Below are 14,993 nucleotides of genomic sequence, written 5' to 3'. Positions count from 1 at the left end.
TGTGTCACTTTGAAATGATTACTGATAATCCACCATTATTTATTTGTAATAAACTAGTATGGTACAACAAGCGATGCCATTTTTTCAGTTTTATTCAGGGTGGGATATTTGACAAATCTCTTAAGTGGTTGACCAATCACAGCAGAGTCGCCAGCTAACCAATCAGAGCAGAGTGCACTTTTGCAAAGGTGGGGACATGGGCTCTTCAAAGCGTTTTCAGATGGAGTGAAATGTGCGCATCTATACACAGGCAGTGTGAGGAAAATGAAGCGCTTTTTCAACATTGAAGCATGTAAACATGTCATAGTGGAGCAACAAAATACATATATGGACCTGAAAAGTAGCATAATAGGGGACCTTTAGCATAGCGGCACAGTAAGTCCACAAGGGAAACACAGATACGGTCCTCCCCCACGCCAACTGATCCACAGTCCACGTTGAAGCAGTTAACTGTCTACCAGCGGCGTAGAGGAAAGGCTTCTGTTAACATCATGCATTTCTAGTCTCTGGTCCTTCCGGTCTCGTCTTCTCTCATTGGTTGGCAGCGGGGGCCAGATCCTGTTGGCCGCTTCTCATCACATGGGCATAACCCCGCCTCTTCTATTGGCTGACGTCGAGGGAGGCTGGTCCAGGGCACGTTTTGCTTAGCCCTTTTATGAAGTCACCGTCGCCATCTGTTGGCGAAGTGAAGACCCTTCCCCTTATGATATTCTATTATACAATTCCTCTGAGGTTTATTGATTATTCAACACGTAATAGTATTATTGCAGCGTCAATGAGTGAGAGGTATAGGCGTTGTGTTTAGTATGTAACTCCACGCGCCAGTCTCCCTCTACTCACATATAAGATATAATATAAACTACATGCTTAACTGAGGCTAAAAACAATAACATCAGGTATGACTGGAAATTCAAAATCTGGTCCGTAGGGAAACAGTGAATTATATCATCTAATGTTTTGTTTCAATATATTGATTATTCTTAGAAAGGCAAACGCCATTAAAGATTTTGGGAGTTTTATTTGTCTTTGTTGGAAATTTAAATATGATGTTTATAAGCTGCTTAGTTTTAGCAATATTCCCTGTAAATACACAAAAGGTTATAATCAAATGCAGTTTTACCGTTTCTAGACTAAAACGGGCATATGATCCCAAGTTAAAAACAATAGGAGGTGACATGAAAATCTGTATGTGGATATTAAATTTGTTCACCATGGGTCCAGTCTGTGCCAGAGTGACACAGTTGCTAATAACGAACGCACCTGTAGTTTATGTAGCTGCCTGAAGTAAAACCGCCATCCCGGAGCAGCGAAGTTTAGCCAATAGACAGGAAGACTCGGGCACACAGCTTGCGCAACATTAAAAAATAACACCCTGTGCGTCACGTGATGAGAAATTCCAACCTCAGTTTTATTAAGTCAGCAAAGGGAAACACCAGACAGTATGAATAGTAGGCAGGCTTAATGATTGAGCTAAGTAAAACGAGGTGTTTTTTTTTTCATCACTCTCCTCCATCAACTCTTTTGCTGGGTAGTTTTCAAAGTTAACAATGCTCCTTGTGAACTGATGTTAACTCCTGTCAGCAATATGGAAGTTTCTACTTTTGGACATTTGTTGAATTTATTTTAGGTGAACTGCTCTGCTAGGCAGTGAGCCTGTGTGTTGACTGGCCGGCAGACTGAAGGCAGGGAAAGAGAGCTGCAAAGGGAACCAATCCAAATACAGATGGTGTCTTAATTATTTTTAATGTTCTTGTAACAAAAAGACAAAGTTGAAGATGATTTAATTTAGCTCCACCACAAGTAAAAGGTGTATTTTGAGTTGATTAATACGACTAAAAGCATTTACATAGCAAAAACACCAAACAAGTTGTTTAGTCTAGATGGGAAGGAGTACAGGAGGAAACGTCAACTTAATAAATGTTACATTCAGTTTTATGATTTTCTGAAATAAGCTCTGAAAACCCTTTCAATCACTAAACTCAGTGACAAAAAAAAGTTACACCAACATCCCTCCGATTTCACATTTGATGTGAGTCATGGGGAGAGGCCACAGGTCTTTGACCTTTGACCTCAATCTTCTGCAGTCTGTATAGAGGCACCGTGACAGAAATCAGGCCCCTCCCTCCTCATAGGTCTCATGAGATGATAAAAAGTGTTCAGCTATAACAAGATAAGAGCTTGCAGTACACACACACTGTGCCTTTAGTAGTTACACACACACCGCTCAAGAACTGCACAGTACTCATTTTGCTGGTACACACACACACACACACACACACACACACACACACACACACACACACACACACACACACACACACACACACACACACACACACACACACACACACACACACACACACACACACACACACACACACACACACACACACACACACACACACACACACACACACACACACACACACACACACACACACACACACGCCTTCTCCCCCTCTGATTCTGCAGTCCATCTGTCTCCACAGCATCTGAAAACACACATTAGATTGAAATCTGAAATGGTAAAAAAGGTAAATCACAAACATTTTGAAGATGTAAATATTTCCCAATATTTACCTCAAAATAAAAGCCCCAAAATAAAACTTTTTTTTTGAGTTGTTTTAAAGTACTATTAATTGCTTTAAATGGGAGTAATGCTACCTACTAGCTTGAAGCCCTAATTACTAACTGGTGTCAGAAAAGTCATGGAAATAAAATATATTTTTTTGTGCTATTGTTTCGTTTAAAGGAACAGTTCAATATTTGTGAAAATAATTATTATTTCAAGATTAATCTGGACTGTGTGTACAGCGTTAGATTCCCGATGGTTAGCCAAGCTTAGCGTAAACATGGCCGGACTGGCTTCTTTCAAAGTTCACAAACACAAAACCTCTTAAGCTCACTAATTCTTTTATATTTATTAAACAAGGACTATGCATACAAATAAATTATAATCTGAAAAAGAGAAGAGAAGCAAAAAAAAAAAGTTTTTCTATCAGAATCAGAAATACTTTATAAATTGGGACATTTTCTCATTGCAGCAGCGAAATACAAAAAGAAGCATAACAAGTAATTAGAACTAATCACGCTAACAATTAAAACGGATCAAAATACAGATGTATAAAATACAAACACCAGCACATGTAACAATAACTACAATTCAGTTAAACTAAACTAACATCTCAAATTTATGTTGGCAACACTGGTTGCTCAATATCCACTTGTTTGCACTATGGGAGAAAGAGGTTTGAAGCAGATTCCAGTGTTTGATGTCCCTAAAAGAGAAAGCAGATTTTGCACATGCAGTGCGCCTCATCAGGGTAGATCTGTGTTTAGAGCAGATTTTTGTTCCATCTGCTACGAACGGGGCTGGAAAAAGCTTCTCAAAGTGTAGTACCATTGTATCTGATCTGGATACCAATCACACTTTGAGAACAGAATGAGATTGTCAAAGCTGAGGAGGTTGAATTTGGATAGTATAGTGCAATGATGGTGTTTTAATTAATTAAAAAAAGCTTTGAAAGCTTGTTTGAAAGTAATATCAACCGGTTTAAGAAGATATGAGAGTCCTGCTGTGCAAACATGTGTTCCATGCTTCTATTGTTAAGGAGTTCCTAATTTGTCTACATTTAAAGATGTTTAATTCAGTTTTCGACTCGTGCTTTTAGTTAGTATGCATCTAGTTGTTTTTTTTAACTGTACACAAACAGAAATAAAAAAATGTTAAAAATGACTTGACTCTACTTCATATGTCGTTACAACAAAGCTACAGATGTGTCCTCCTGATTGTTTCCACTATGTGGTTATGTTAGTTTATTATTAACACTCTACATCCCTCTTGTGTGTGTGTGTTTGTGTGTGTGTATGTGTTGCCTCACCACTTGGCAGCAGAGCTCCTCCTCTGCTGGGAGACGCTGTAGATCTCCTGCAGCTGTTTCTTTTGGTCGTCGCTGAGCGGCTCGGTCAGACTCTGGTACCATGCTGCATCAGCAGTCTGGATCCCTAACACACACAGGTTTAGATTAAGAAATGTCAGATCAAAGAATAAGTGAGTGTTTCAGCGTAGCATGGAGCAGTGTCTGAGCGGACCCCTTTGAACTTGACTTACTGAGCAGGGCGGCAGTGAAGAAACGATACTCGTCCTCTCCGTTGTCGTAGTCCAGTGGAGTGCTGTATTCCTCCAGGGGCGTTCCCTCAAACCCTTCGTCATCCCAGTAATCCTCTTCATCTTCTTCCTCCTCCTCCTCCTCCTCCTCCTCCTCCACCCCCTCCCCGGCCTGACCGCTGGGCATGCTGGACTGATGCTGCATGGCGCTTTGGTTTTCACTCACCTCGTCTTCATCACTGGGAATCTCCTCTGCCCATACACAACAAAATACAATCAATTGGATCACAGCCTTCATAGTTCCCTTTCTCTTCGGACTTCATACTCTCTTGAACCCGAACAAGCACAAGGAACTGCATGATACAAATATCTATCTCATTCCCATTTTACAATAAAAGGCCATTTAAAGTCCTGACTTATGTTAAGGTTAAGCTTTTTGTATTTGTACAATTGTATAATGTGTATTTATTCCTCCAGGGATAAAATAGCCAAATCACACCCACTACAGTTGACCATGGTCCTATCAAAATAGAAATGTGATGGTTCCAACTGCTGTGGAAACAGAGCAGCACTCCTATATAATTGAAACCTGTTTCAACATTCTAAATGAAGCATCCTCAACTTATAGAAACAGAAACAGAAAACTAAAAATCTTAGGGGAAATTAAAGAAAGCTGCATTTTCACAGGACAGTTTGACCCTGCCACAACATGAGATGATCAGCTGCATCCACACAGCTCTTTAATTCCTTTTTATTATTCATTTTTTTCTCTGAATTCATTGTCAGCACTTTCCTTCCCACAAAAATCCATAATTCTTCAGCATGTTTTCTGTTGCCTTTTTGAATCTGCTTGTTCATGTTCAATAGGTATATTGTTTTCTTTGCTTAATGAGAGGAAATCAGTGCACTTTAAATACCAGGCTGCAGGAGAAACTCTGCACTCACAAGCTTTGGAATCTAATTCCTTTACCTTTTCAAGCAAAGGAAAGCCTGTGGGGATAATAAAGCTAACTTGAGTTCAGGGTTGAAGGAAAATGCTGTAATGGAAACTCTGAGGTTGGCAAAAATTAGAGATTATTATTTCATGATCAAGTCAATCGCTTCTGTTCTCTCTGCTTTCCATCTTTCTTATTCTACTTTGCATCCTCCACCCCTTTTACATTCATTATCCTCCAATCGTCCTCATCCTGCGCTTTCCCGATTATTTTCTCACCATTCTGGTCTTCGTCCTGTGCCCCTGCATTGGCAAGCAGGTCTGGTTTGTTGACGAGGCGGGAGGAGTAGAGGTGTTTCAGGCCCAGGAACAGAAGCAGAACTGAGGGGATGATCTGGGCAGAGACCCCCTCCAGCACGGCTGGCCGGCTGGGCAGCTCCATCAGCACGCTCAGGCCAATGATGCACATCTTACGATCATGGAGCCTGGGGAGTGGAAGAGAAAAGGAAGATAAAGGCCAAAGTTTAATCAACTACACAACATATGAACAGACATAAATATGTGGACCAAACCCAACATAAAAAAGCTGATTTTGTCAAGGATCAATCAATCAAAGTTTATTTATATAGCCCAATATCACACATTTTACATTGGTCTTATATAATATTATTTATTTTTCTTATCAAATTGAAGTTATCGATTAATTGTTTTGATACATTTGTCAGGTATATCCAAGGAATATTAAATGGAGTCCTATTTTCTGGGTATAATGTAAGACTTATTACACAGTGATCTGTCACAGGAGTACTGCTAATAGACACGTTTGAGACATATTTTGACATTTCAGCGGTTCCTAACCACAAATGTATTCTGGAATTACAACTACCATTTGGTTTGATCCATGAAAAGTGGTTGTCACTTGGATTCCTGTCCCTCATAATATATCTATTAGGTTGTTGGAGTAAGAAAATAATGTAATAATGTTCCATTGATTAGTATTATAATTGGAAGGACATCTATCTTGCTTTTCATCATGTGTCAGATTTCAATCCCCTCCCGTCAAAACAAGCTCGGGTTGATACCATTCCTCATATTAAGAGAGCACCTCTGTTACTTCAGATATTATTACTCTGTAGACATCCAGTAGAATAAAAAAGGCCCTTCAACATTTAATACCACAACAAGCTAGTGAACAAACTCATCAGCCCAGGACATTTGTTAAAACATACAGCACACATTGAAAATTCTGACAGTTACCACCTAATGCCCAACGAATCATTCAGTTCAGTGACGTTAATCGACAAATGTGTAATTAAACCAGTGTAAGTTTAAAATGATCTTAAGACGCCAGCACTGTGAGCCTCCTTTATTTCATATCTGGAGGTCCGAATGGCGCTCTGTATACCAACAAGCCTCCCCGGGATCCATAAAGAAGCTCTCTGACCCGCAGTGTGAAGTCAAACTTCTGGCTGAGGTGAACACTGAGGCTCCCTTAGATTTCCATCTGTTGACGTTGGAAGGTCAGATCCTTCATGGACATCCCATTTTGTATAATGTCTTCCATGACCAGGAACTGGCAAGCAGGTGTAGTGGTGTCTCCGTAGGGCTTTATTATTATTATTATTATTATTACTAATAATAATAATAATAATAATAATAATAATAATAATAATAATAATATTTATTTATAGAGTGCTTGAGGGCTCTGCCTATGCTGGTCCTTCTGTGCGTGAAAAACCCTTTTTTTGGGTGCATTTTGTTTTCCTTCTTTTATTCGGGCAACCCTGAAGTTCTGTGTTTTCCAATGAAATCCCGGTCTAGATTTTGTTTTAAAATTTCTGCCTTGCCTAGGATCAGCACAGACTGGAGCTGCAGTCCACTCCACCTGACAGCGCTCGGGTGTTTCCTTCATAAACTGAGCCCTACTTTGCTGCTCAGGGCCAACTTTTGATTAATCTCTTTGAGCATTTTCCAACGGGTTTCTCTTTCCTTAGTTTTCACAGAGGCTTAGAATACACAGTAGAAAATTGTCTTAACTTACTCTTATTTATTTTTATTTTAAGCTACTGTTGAGGGTGTCCTCACTGCTTAAAACTCAACCAGGACGTTCTCTGGGGTATTTCTACCTGACATGATTCCAACCTGTCCAGTTGCAAACAACAGAAGCATCCTCACCCCAGAAAGAACTCGGTGTCGTTCATCCACTGGTTGATGAAGTGGGCAGTGATGGGCTGGGGGTTGTGCTGGAAGTGCATATTGTCTAGAGTGTGGATGAGCAGAGCTGGGTTATAGTACAGAGCAGCAATGGCTACCTGCAGGCACATGGTCCTCAGCTCACTAGACTTCACCCCCCGCATCAAACGTTCCAGAACCGCCTCAACAAACAGAGGGATGCACTGCAGACAAAACAGAAGAATGAGGGAGGGATTACTCTACAGCTAAACCTTTGGTGGGTCAATACATAATGAGCACTTTTAGTCTACAATTGTAGGCTAAAGCAGCTGGTAAGCAACAGTCCCATTTCCTTCTCTTACTCTCTGAAAGATAACAAGCAGGGCTTTTCCCAAAGTGTTGAACCACTGCTTTAACATGGTAACTGTAGGAGTTACCATGTTTTGCTCCATGACTGTTTCGGGCTAAAATATGTGTTGAAAAGTGTGATTATAGACTGCGAAAGACAGTCATTGGTTAAACTGGTTTAAGTGCGGGGTCAAACACCTACTGTATTGACTGTACCACAGATGTTTGTAAAACTAAATGTTTGGAGCTGGTTCAGACCTGGTCAATGCCTCTGCCTCTGCACTGCAGGATGATGACCTCCAAAAGTTTGGCAGCATGACACTCTGCATCCTCCCCTGCATCGATGGTTAACACCTATAATGTGACAAGAGTAGAAAGAGTTTAAGGCTAAGCAGCTTCACCTGACCCAGAGTATGGGGTTGACATTATACAACTAGTGAACAGCAGGTAAGGACAGTTATAGCCTGACCTTTTTGCACATGCTGTAGATGACTTCTAAGTGTTTAGGGTTGGACAGGAGCATATCTGTATCCACGGTAACATAGTTGTGCAAAAGAGGCATCATATCTGTAAAAGGAAACACAGAGCACCTTTAACATTACCACCATTTCTCGTGCATCGACAAACAGCAACATTTGGGAGAATGCTAATAACAAATCTATATGCAACAGAGCAAAGGACCTAAACATTTAGGGTGATACATCGTCTTCAGATATCGCATAGGAAAACATACTGAAAGCTTTATTTTGTCTGTGTGACGAGTCACTTCCAATTTGTTTATTTAACTTAGAACATAGATAATCCATTATCTTATGCAAACGGTTTGCATGCCATCTTTGCAACAACACCTGACTGCACAGTGGACTGCAGACCAGTGTTAATTTTGACAGTAAATTCTGATTTAGTCTTAGTCTTAGTCTTTTGAATAACAGACCGTTTAGTTTTAGTCATATTTTAGTCATCTGAAATCTTTTAGTCTTAGTCTAGTTTTAGTCGACTAAATATCATCAGTTTTAGTCTTAGTCTAGTCTTAAGTCTTTTAGTCTTAGTCTAGTTTTAGCAGACCACCTAATAGCAGATAAGTCGACTAAATCTACCGTGGACTTCGTTGAATAAATGTTTCACCAGAATTGGAATGGTATTAAGGTTTGAATATGCAATACAGACAGAGATTTAACAGAACAAAACATGTATTTTATTTTACTTTTAATGTCAAAAACACTGACCATGGCTTTTTCACAAAAGATAATCTCAAATAAAGTTAGCATAAGGCCTGCTCTCCCTGAAAAATATACATGCTCCCTGAAAAAGATATGCATTCTCCTTGAATGATATGTATTGCATATGACATCTATTTCAATAATATTGTCTTTCATCTTGAAAGAATAAATCACCTAACTCAAAAAAAATAAACAAATAAATAAAGTGCAATTCTCAAAAATAATAATACAACTATTGGTTGTAATGCCATTGCACAAGGTAGATACAGAAAATGCACTACTGATAACGTTCACGTACTGTACCTCAAGATAACTTAAATTACTGTTAGGCTACAATGCCTTACAAAATCAACAAGAATTCTCAAAAGTAGAATAAAAGATGTATTGGCTGTAATACTCCTTAATGTTCAAGTAAATGAAAAAAAAAAACACCCTGCTGTGCTGTCTCAGCATTTAAAATACAGGTAAATATCACATTAAACTAAAAAGCACACAACTCTGTAACTAAGCATCATCTTCTTAGTCATCAACTATTACTCTGTGCATTGTGAGCAAAATCACTTAGATTTGAAAAGGAAAAACAAAACATATGTAGCCTAAAAGAAAATATGCATTGGTTGAAATGTCATTGCACACAAAACAAAATATTCTTCTGTTAATAATTCGAAGTAGTATCAATGAGCTAGTATCAAGGAGCTCAACTCAAGACAAGTGAATTACATGCTCAGCTGTAATGCCATTATTGCATGGAACAAGAAAAATCTCTCTGCTCTCATATTAAACAAAAAACAAAACAAATACCAGACCGGAAACTCTAAGTTGTGCATATACTGCTACAGCTGTAATGCTGTAAATAGCAGTGAATACAACAGTTCTATTTGTTTCTGTTCATTTTAAGGAAAGCACTTCGCTCCAAGCTGACCCTTCCTCTGTTGCGCCGTCCTCTTGTGAGGTCACCTGTGATGCTGAATACTCTCTCTGCAAAAGCTTGAGAAGCTGGCATAGCCAACAAGTCCAAAGCAAAAGGTTTTAAACTGTGATAAAAACTGTCACTCTTTTCCAGCCAGAAGTCTGTTCCTGTGTCCTCAGTGATGGGATGTGAAAGTTCTTCCTTGTACTTAATGATCTGCTGCCTGACGCTGGTTGTGGAGGTTTTCTGTTTAGGTCTTGTGGTGCGGCATTTTGAGAGGAACCTAAACACCGGCTGCTTTGAAGATGGCGCTGGTTCTGGTTCCTCAATGACTTCTTCTGCATCATCGTCAGACTGGTGGTCCTCCTGTCTTGTGTGTGGGAGGAAAGTGCATTTGACCACATAGTCTTCTGCCTGTTTCAGCAGTTCCTGGATATTTCCATCAGCTACATCAACATTAACAAGGATTTCACAGACAGTTGGGTTGACAAAGCAGGCAGCTGCTGCAAGTGGTGAGAACTTTTCATCGGTTGGATCCAAGAGGCAAGCAAAACGCAGGTTCAGATTTGATCTCATTTTCTCTGCAAGAGTGGCGAGGTCTCTGTACCGGCTGTTCTCTGCAAAGTCAGCTAGGTGGCTCAGCAGATCAAAGAGGGCAGGAACCACTAGGGACATAGATGTGGTGTCACTCTGGAGGGTTTTAGTGTGTTCTGCAAAAGGAAGCAGTAGGTCACGCAATGATGAAAGCTTTTGCCACTCACTAGTAAGCAAACTGTCCCATCCCATGTCATTTGTGATTTGACAGACAGTATCTTTGACTGTGAGGAGTCGTGTGACCATGTTGAATGTGCTTGACCAGCGTGTGGGGCAGTCATTTACAACAATGACACCACACTGGTCTAGTAGCCTCTGTGTTGCAACTGAGGACTTGCGAAAGAGCTTCACCACAGACCTTGCTTTATCGAGGACTCTTTTGACAGTTGTTTCTTTCTGCAACATGTGGACCACAAGTTGTATGGTATGCACCACGCACGGCGTCCGGGCCATTTCCATGTCGACATGATGGTACCTAATAACAAGAAAAGACAACCAAATAAGTCTAAACCTAATAAAGTGTCTGGTGTGGGTCTGTATATACGTAGTGTGTGGCAGGGGGGACATCATTCATGTGATAATTGACTATAATGTAAAATAATAAACTAAACATGGCTCACCGCTGGTCATCAATTTCAGAGTCACTTTCCATCGCGGTTTCGGACCCAGGGGAGTCAGCCTCAGAGCTGGTTTCTTCTGCTGTGGTGTTTTTAAAGGCTGCCACCATGTTACTTCCATTGTCCGTTATTACCGTCAGGATCTTCTCCTTCGGTATGGCCCACTCTTGTATACATTCGTCCACACATGCCTTAATAGACAGTGCAGTGTGTGGGTGAGCTACTTGTTCAAGGGCCAACAATATGTGTGCAGGTTTGATTTGTTCAACACAAAAGTAGCATGCGCTAATAGCAAGGAATGAGGCGGTCAGTCCTTTTTTTGTCCACAAGTCAAGGCCAATGGATACTCTCCGGGCAGCAGCCAGTCTCTGTTTGAATTTTTGTCTTTCATGTTCATATTGTGTTTCAATCAAATTGCTAATTTTAGTTTTCTTTGGAATTGCTAGTCTCCTATCTACTATCTCCATCATTTGCACAAAGTCCTCGTCTTCAATTGTTGTGAGTGGTAAACCTGTGCGTCCAATCCATCTGGCTATGGCCTGCTCCTTGGTCTGTTGCTCCTTTGATTCCATTTTGTACTTTGAAGAACTTTGGAAAGCTGTAGAGATAGTCTGCTGCTGGGTTGAACTTGCACTAGCAGCACTAGCTTTATTTCCCCTTGGCCCATGGTCATCAGACGTCTTCTGTATCTGTGAGGGAGAATAAAGGGAGAATCAAGTTGTGAATCAAGTAATCAAGTCTAGTTTCCACGGAGATTGTGTTAAACTAGCGGGCTCGTAAACGATGCCGTTAGTAACCAACATCCCACTGAACAGTAACGCTTAATGACCTTATAGTTCACCTTTTACCTTAATAATATTCGCTGAAATTATCCAGGTAGCAATTAAAGCATGTTATAGACTTGAAATGAACAATATTAGCTGGCTAGTTAGAGATAATCCTGACTGTCATCAGTGCCTCAAAACGAACCTTTTATGTTAACGTTTTGCCTAGCGAACGGAAGGAACCGAAGCATATTAGCTTCTAGGCTCACAAGACATCCACATGAATTCTGTTTTTCCCCCCCCTCTATTTTATTCCATCACAGTAAAGGTTAATGATCTTATCGTTCATCTTACCTTAAAAACATTCACTGAAATTATCCAAGTAGCAATTAAAGCATGTTATAGACATGGACTGAACAATACTATCTTATAGCTGGCTAGTTAGAGATAATCCTGACTGCCATCAGTGCCCCAAAACAAACTTTTTATGTTTTGCCTAGCGAACCGAAGCTCATGATAGCTTCTAGGCTAACAACCATAGACTGTAAAAAATAGCTAACAACACATCCACGTGAATTCTGGTGGTTTAATTTAGCTTCTATTTTATTCCAAGTTTAGCGCAAACACAGTGGTTTATGTGATAAAATAACGTGTATGCTTACCTTCGCATGTATCTCTGGATGCACCGACTGCAAATGTCGTTTCAAATTTGTCGTGTTTTTTCCAGTTATTTTGGCTCCACACGGCTGGCAGGTGGTCTTGTTTTCATTAGTATGATAAGTAAAGTGTGACCAGATATCAATTCTTCTTTTTCTTCCCAGTTCTGACATTTCTTTAGGCTAATTCTTTAAGTCATTTGCCGCCCTTTGAAATGACTGCTGCAAAAAGGCTGCTTCTACGAGACTCGCTCTGATTGGACTTTTTCTTCTTCTTCTTTATGGCGGTTGGCAACTAACTTTTGATTGGATTTCTTCCCAACTTGTCACACAAAAAAAGTAATTCTGATGGGATCTCTTCTCCATTCGTCCCTCCCTAATATGTTCGTCTTATTTTTATTCGTTAACTAACGTGTCCGTTATATTAGTCACAGTCTTCGTCATCATATCTGACTTTTTATTTAGTTTTTATTTAGTTTCCGTCCGTGAAAAAGGTTCGTTGACGAATATTTTTCGTCATAGTCTTCGTCAACGAAATTAACACTGCTGCAGACCCTCCAAGATGTTCTAGTCCCTGTTTGTATCAAAACTATCCATCAGTTATCTGAGTGTAAACCTTACTGATGAACACACCGCTGCTCTGTGGCAGCTCTCTACTCTAATTTAAACTACTCTGTTTCATCTTGCACTATTTTTTTGTTCTATATATTGTCTTTATTTTACTGTTGTCTTATGTCCTTTTTTAATAAGCTGCATTGTTGGAGGCGCTCAGGACCTCAGATCTTCATTTCCATAACAACACTAGCTACTGTGCAGCTGACAATAAAAACCCTTGAACCTTGGAAACAGTAGACAACAGTGGATAGTAAAGAAAGCAGAACAGAGCTAAAACTGAATATTAGAGTTCTATTCATCATTTAGCTTATGATGAATACATATATACCGCAGCATTCATTTGGATATGGATCCTCAGAGCTGGATATTTGTTAAAACAAGGCACGGTTTAGATTTCTAAAGTAACAACTAAGTAGCAACTACTAATCTATTAAATAACTGGAAGCTTTTCATTGATTAGAAAAACATTTAAACAAAAAGGTATCTAATGCAGCTTTAATAAATATTATAAAGCTAAAACATTTCTGAAATACGTTGTGGAGCAGGTTTTGTAAATCATAGTACATAGTTTGTAACGTTTTTTCAGACGCTAGTTTAATTTTTAGTTTTTCTAGCAAATTGTGATGCTAATGGTAGCTATCTCGTATGTGTAGTATGTGTGTCCATGGAAAAGTACAGTGCTACTTACGTTATACTTGTAAATGCAATGTATGTGTGTTTTATTAAGCCTGCACAATTATATGTGTTTTATTTCAGTATTGTTGCAGTTTTACAAGAGTAAAAGAAGAACTCAGTAACATTTTGTCTCTTAAATGTCCCCTCTGTGGGACGAATAAAGATACTCTGATTCTCATTATTTATACAGTAGAGTGGATAGGACTTGTTATTAAAGTGTTTTGGTATTGTTTTTCACTATAGTCATTCTTAAAGGAGAGGCACAGGAAAGAAGTCAGTGCATTTTGTTTTGAATTTACAAAAGCAAAGTGGTTGCTAACATGAGAATCAAAGAGCAGCACAGCAGTAAGCTAAGTGTCCTATTTGTACCTTTACATGACCACAGACCAAAAGACTGCACCTTCTACTTAAAGTGTTGAAGTGTTCACATACCCGTGAAGTAGTCAAAGCAGTCGTGCTGGAAAACCTCGTACAGGACTCCCAGGAGCTGCCACATCTGAGGTGAGACGCTCTGACAGGTGAGGCCGAACGCCAGGGATAAGATCTCCTCGTAGAACTCTGCACAGGTCAGGGACGCTGTTAGTGTCTCTCTCTCATGGATATATACTAATTCACAACACAGCCGGTATAACTTCCCGGAGTGGGGGTCTGTCAGAGTAAGGATAGGTGTTTGTATTTGTGTTCATGTGTACTGAGTGACAGGAACTTGGAGCCACACAGCAGGCTGTACACACAGGTAGAGCTACAGCTGGTGTTTGAAAAACACAATAAGATGTTAACTTGTGAGAATTGTGTAAAAAGCATGGTGGCGTCGTGCTTATGGAAGTAATGGTCAGGAGTAAGGGGACACACATTTGTACCTAAATGTGTTTATTTATAATAATTTAATTTAGCCATGGAATAGCTTCGTACTCAATAACAACATAAACATAGCACGAAAAGTAAGGAACTGTGTATTTCTTCGATTATTTATTATTTTATTATAACAATGCTTCTTGGCAATACATCTTATACCGTTGGACTGTTTTTTTCTTTTAAATGGTGCCACATTTGTGAGGAACATGCATTTGTGGTGTGAGCAGCAGAGCAGAGTATGTGGGTTGCACCCATGAAAACTTGGCCAAATCCTCTCTGCCTATACCAAACAGCCTTTTATAACTGTTGCTGTTGACTCTTGTTTTGAGCTTCTGGTACCCCCAAGTGAGCATGGGCCCTTCTACAGGGGTCAGTTGGTGTCTGCTCCAAGAATCGGATCAACAAACATTTCAATGCCATGTTGCCTTGGGGGCAGCAGTATGTCAAGAAAAAAACAGCCCGAACCCTGATTGAGAGTATGTTTGTAGGAACGAGTGTGTTTATGTAACACCAAGGCGCCTGTGC

General features: G+C 39.8%; 2 protein-coding genes across 4 annotated transcripts in view; both read right to left on the bottom strand.

Annotated features, from left to right (window-relative positions):
* Positions 1-1,379: 1,379 nt before the first annotated feature.
* Positions 1,380-14,993, bottom strand: part of ipo8 (importin 8) — a 52,977-nt gene continuing 39,363 nt past the window's right edge. For both annotated transcript variants that reach the window (XM_063905587.1, XM_063905588.1), the window contains exons 18-25: positions 14,046-14,171; positions 8,032-8,129; positions 7,821-7,916; positions 7,218-7,438; positions 5,322-5,527; positions 4,112-4,360; positions 3,882-4,005; positions 1,380-2,492 (exon numbers count right to left, since the gene is read on the bottom strand). In XM_063905587.1, coding sequence (XP_063761657.1) covers position 2,492; positions 3,882-4,005; positions 4,112-4,360; positions 5,322-5,527; positions 7,218-7,438; positions 7,821-7,916; positions 8,032-8,129; positions 14,046-14,171 — 1,121 coding nt within the window. In that variant the 3' untranslated portion in view covers positions 1,380-2,491. The remainder of the gene's footprint in view (positions 2,493-3,881; positions 4,006-4,111; positions 4,361-5,321; positions 5,528-7,217; positions 7,439-7,820; positions 7,917-8,031; positions 8,130-14,045; positions 14,172-14,993) is intronic.
* Positions 8,735-12,718, bottom strand: LOC134878928 (E3 SUMO-protein ligase ZBED1-like). 2 transcript variants are annotated; one of them, XM_063905109.1, is made up of 4 exons: positions 12,330-12,718; positions 10,907-11,592; positions 10,645-10,761; positions 10,229-10,402 (listed from the first exon to the last, which is right to left on the bottom strand). In XM_063905109.1, the coding sequence occupies exons 1-4, from the start codon at positions 12,495-12,497 to the stop codon at positions 10,393-10,395; spliced, it is 981 nt and encodes a 326-aa protein (XP_063761179.1). In that variant the 5' UTR covers positions 12,498-12,718; the 3' UTR covers positions 10,229-10,392. The 2 variants fall into 2 exon arrangements, with proteins under 2 accessions (XP_063761177.1, XP_063761179.1); XM_063905107.1 differs by having other exon boundaries at positions 8,735-10,761.

Source organism: Eleginops maclovinus, chromosome 17 (assembly GCF_036324505.1).
Source record: "Eleginops maclovinus isolate JMC-PN-2008 ecotype Puerto Natales chromosome 17, JC_Emac_rtc_rv5, whole genome shotgun sequence".
Classification (NCBI taxonomy): domain Eukaryota; kingdom Metazoa; phylum Chordata; class Actinopteri; order Perciformes; family Eleginopidae; genus Eleginops; species Eleginops maclovinus.
This window is presented reverse-complemented; position numbering and strand designations above follow the sequence as displayed.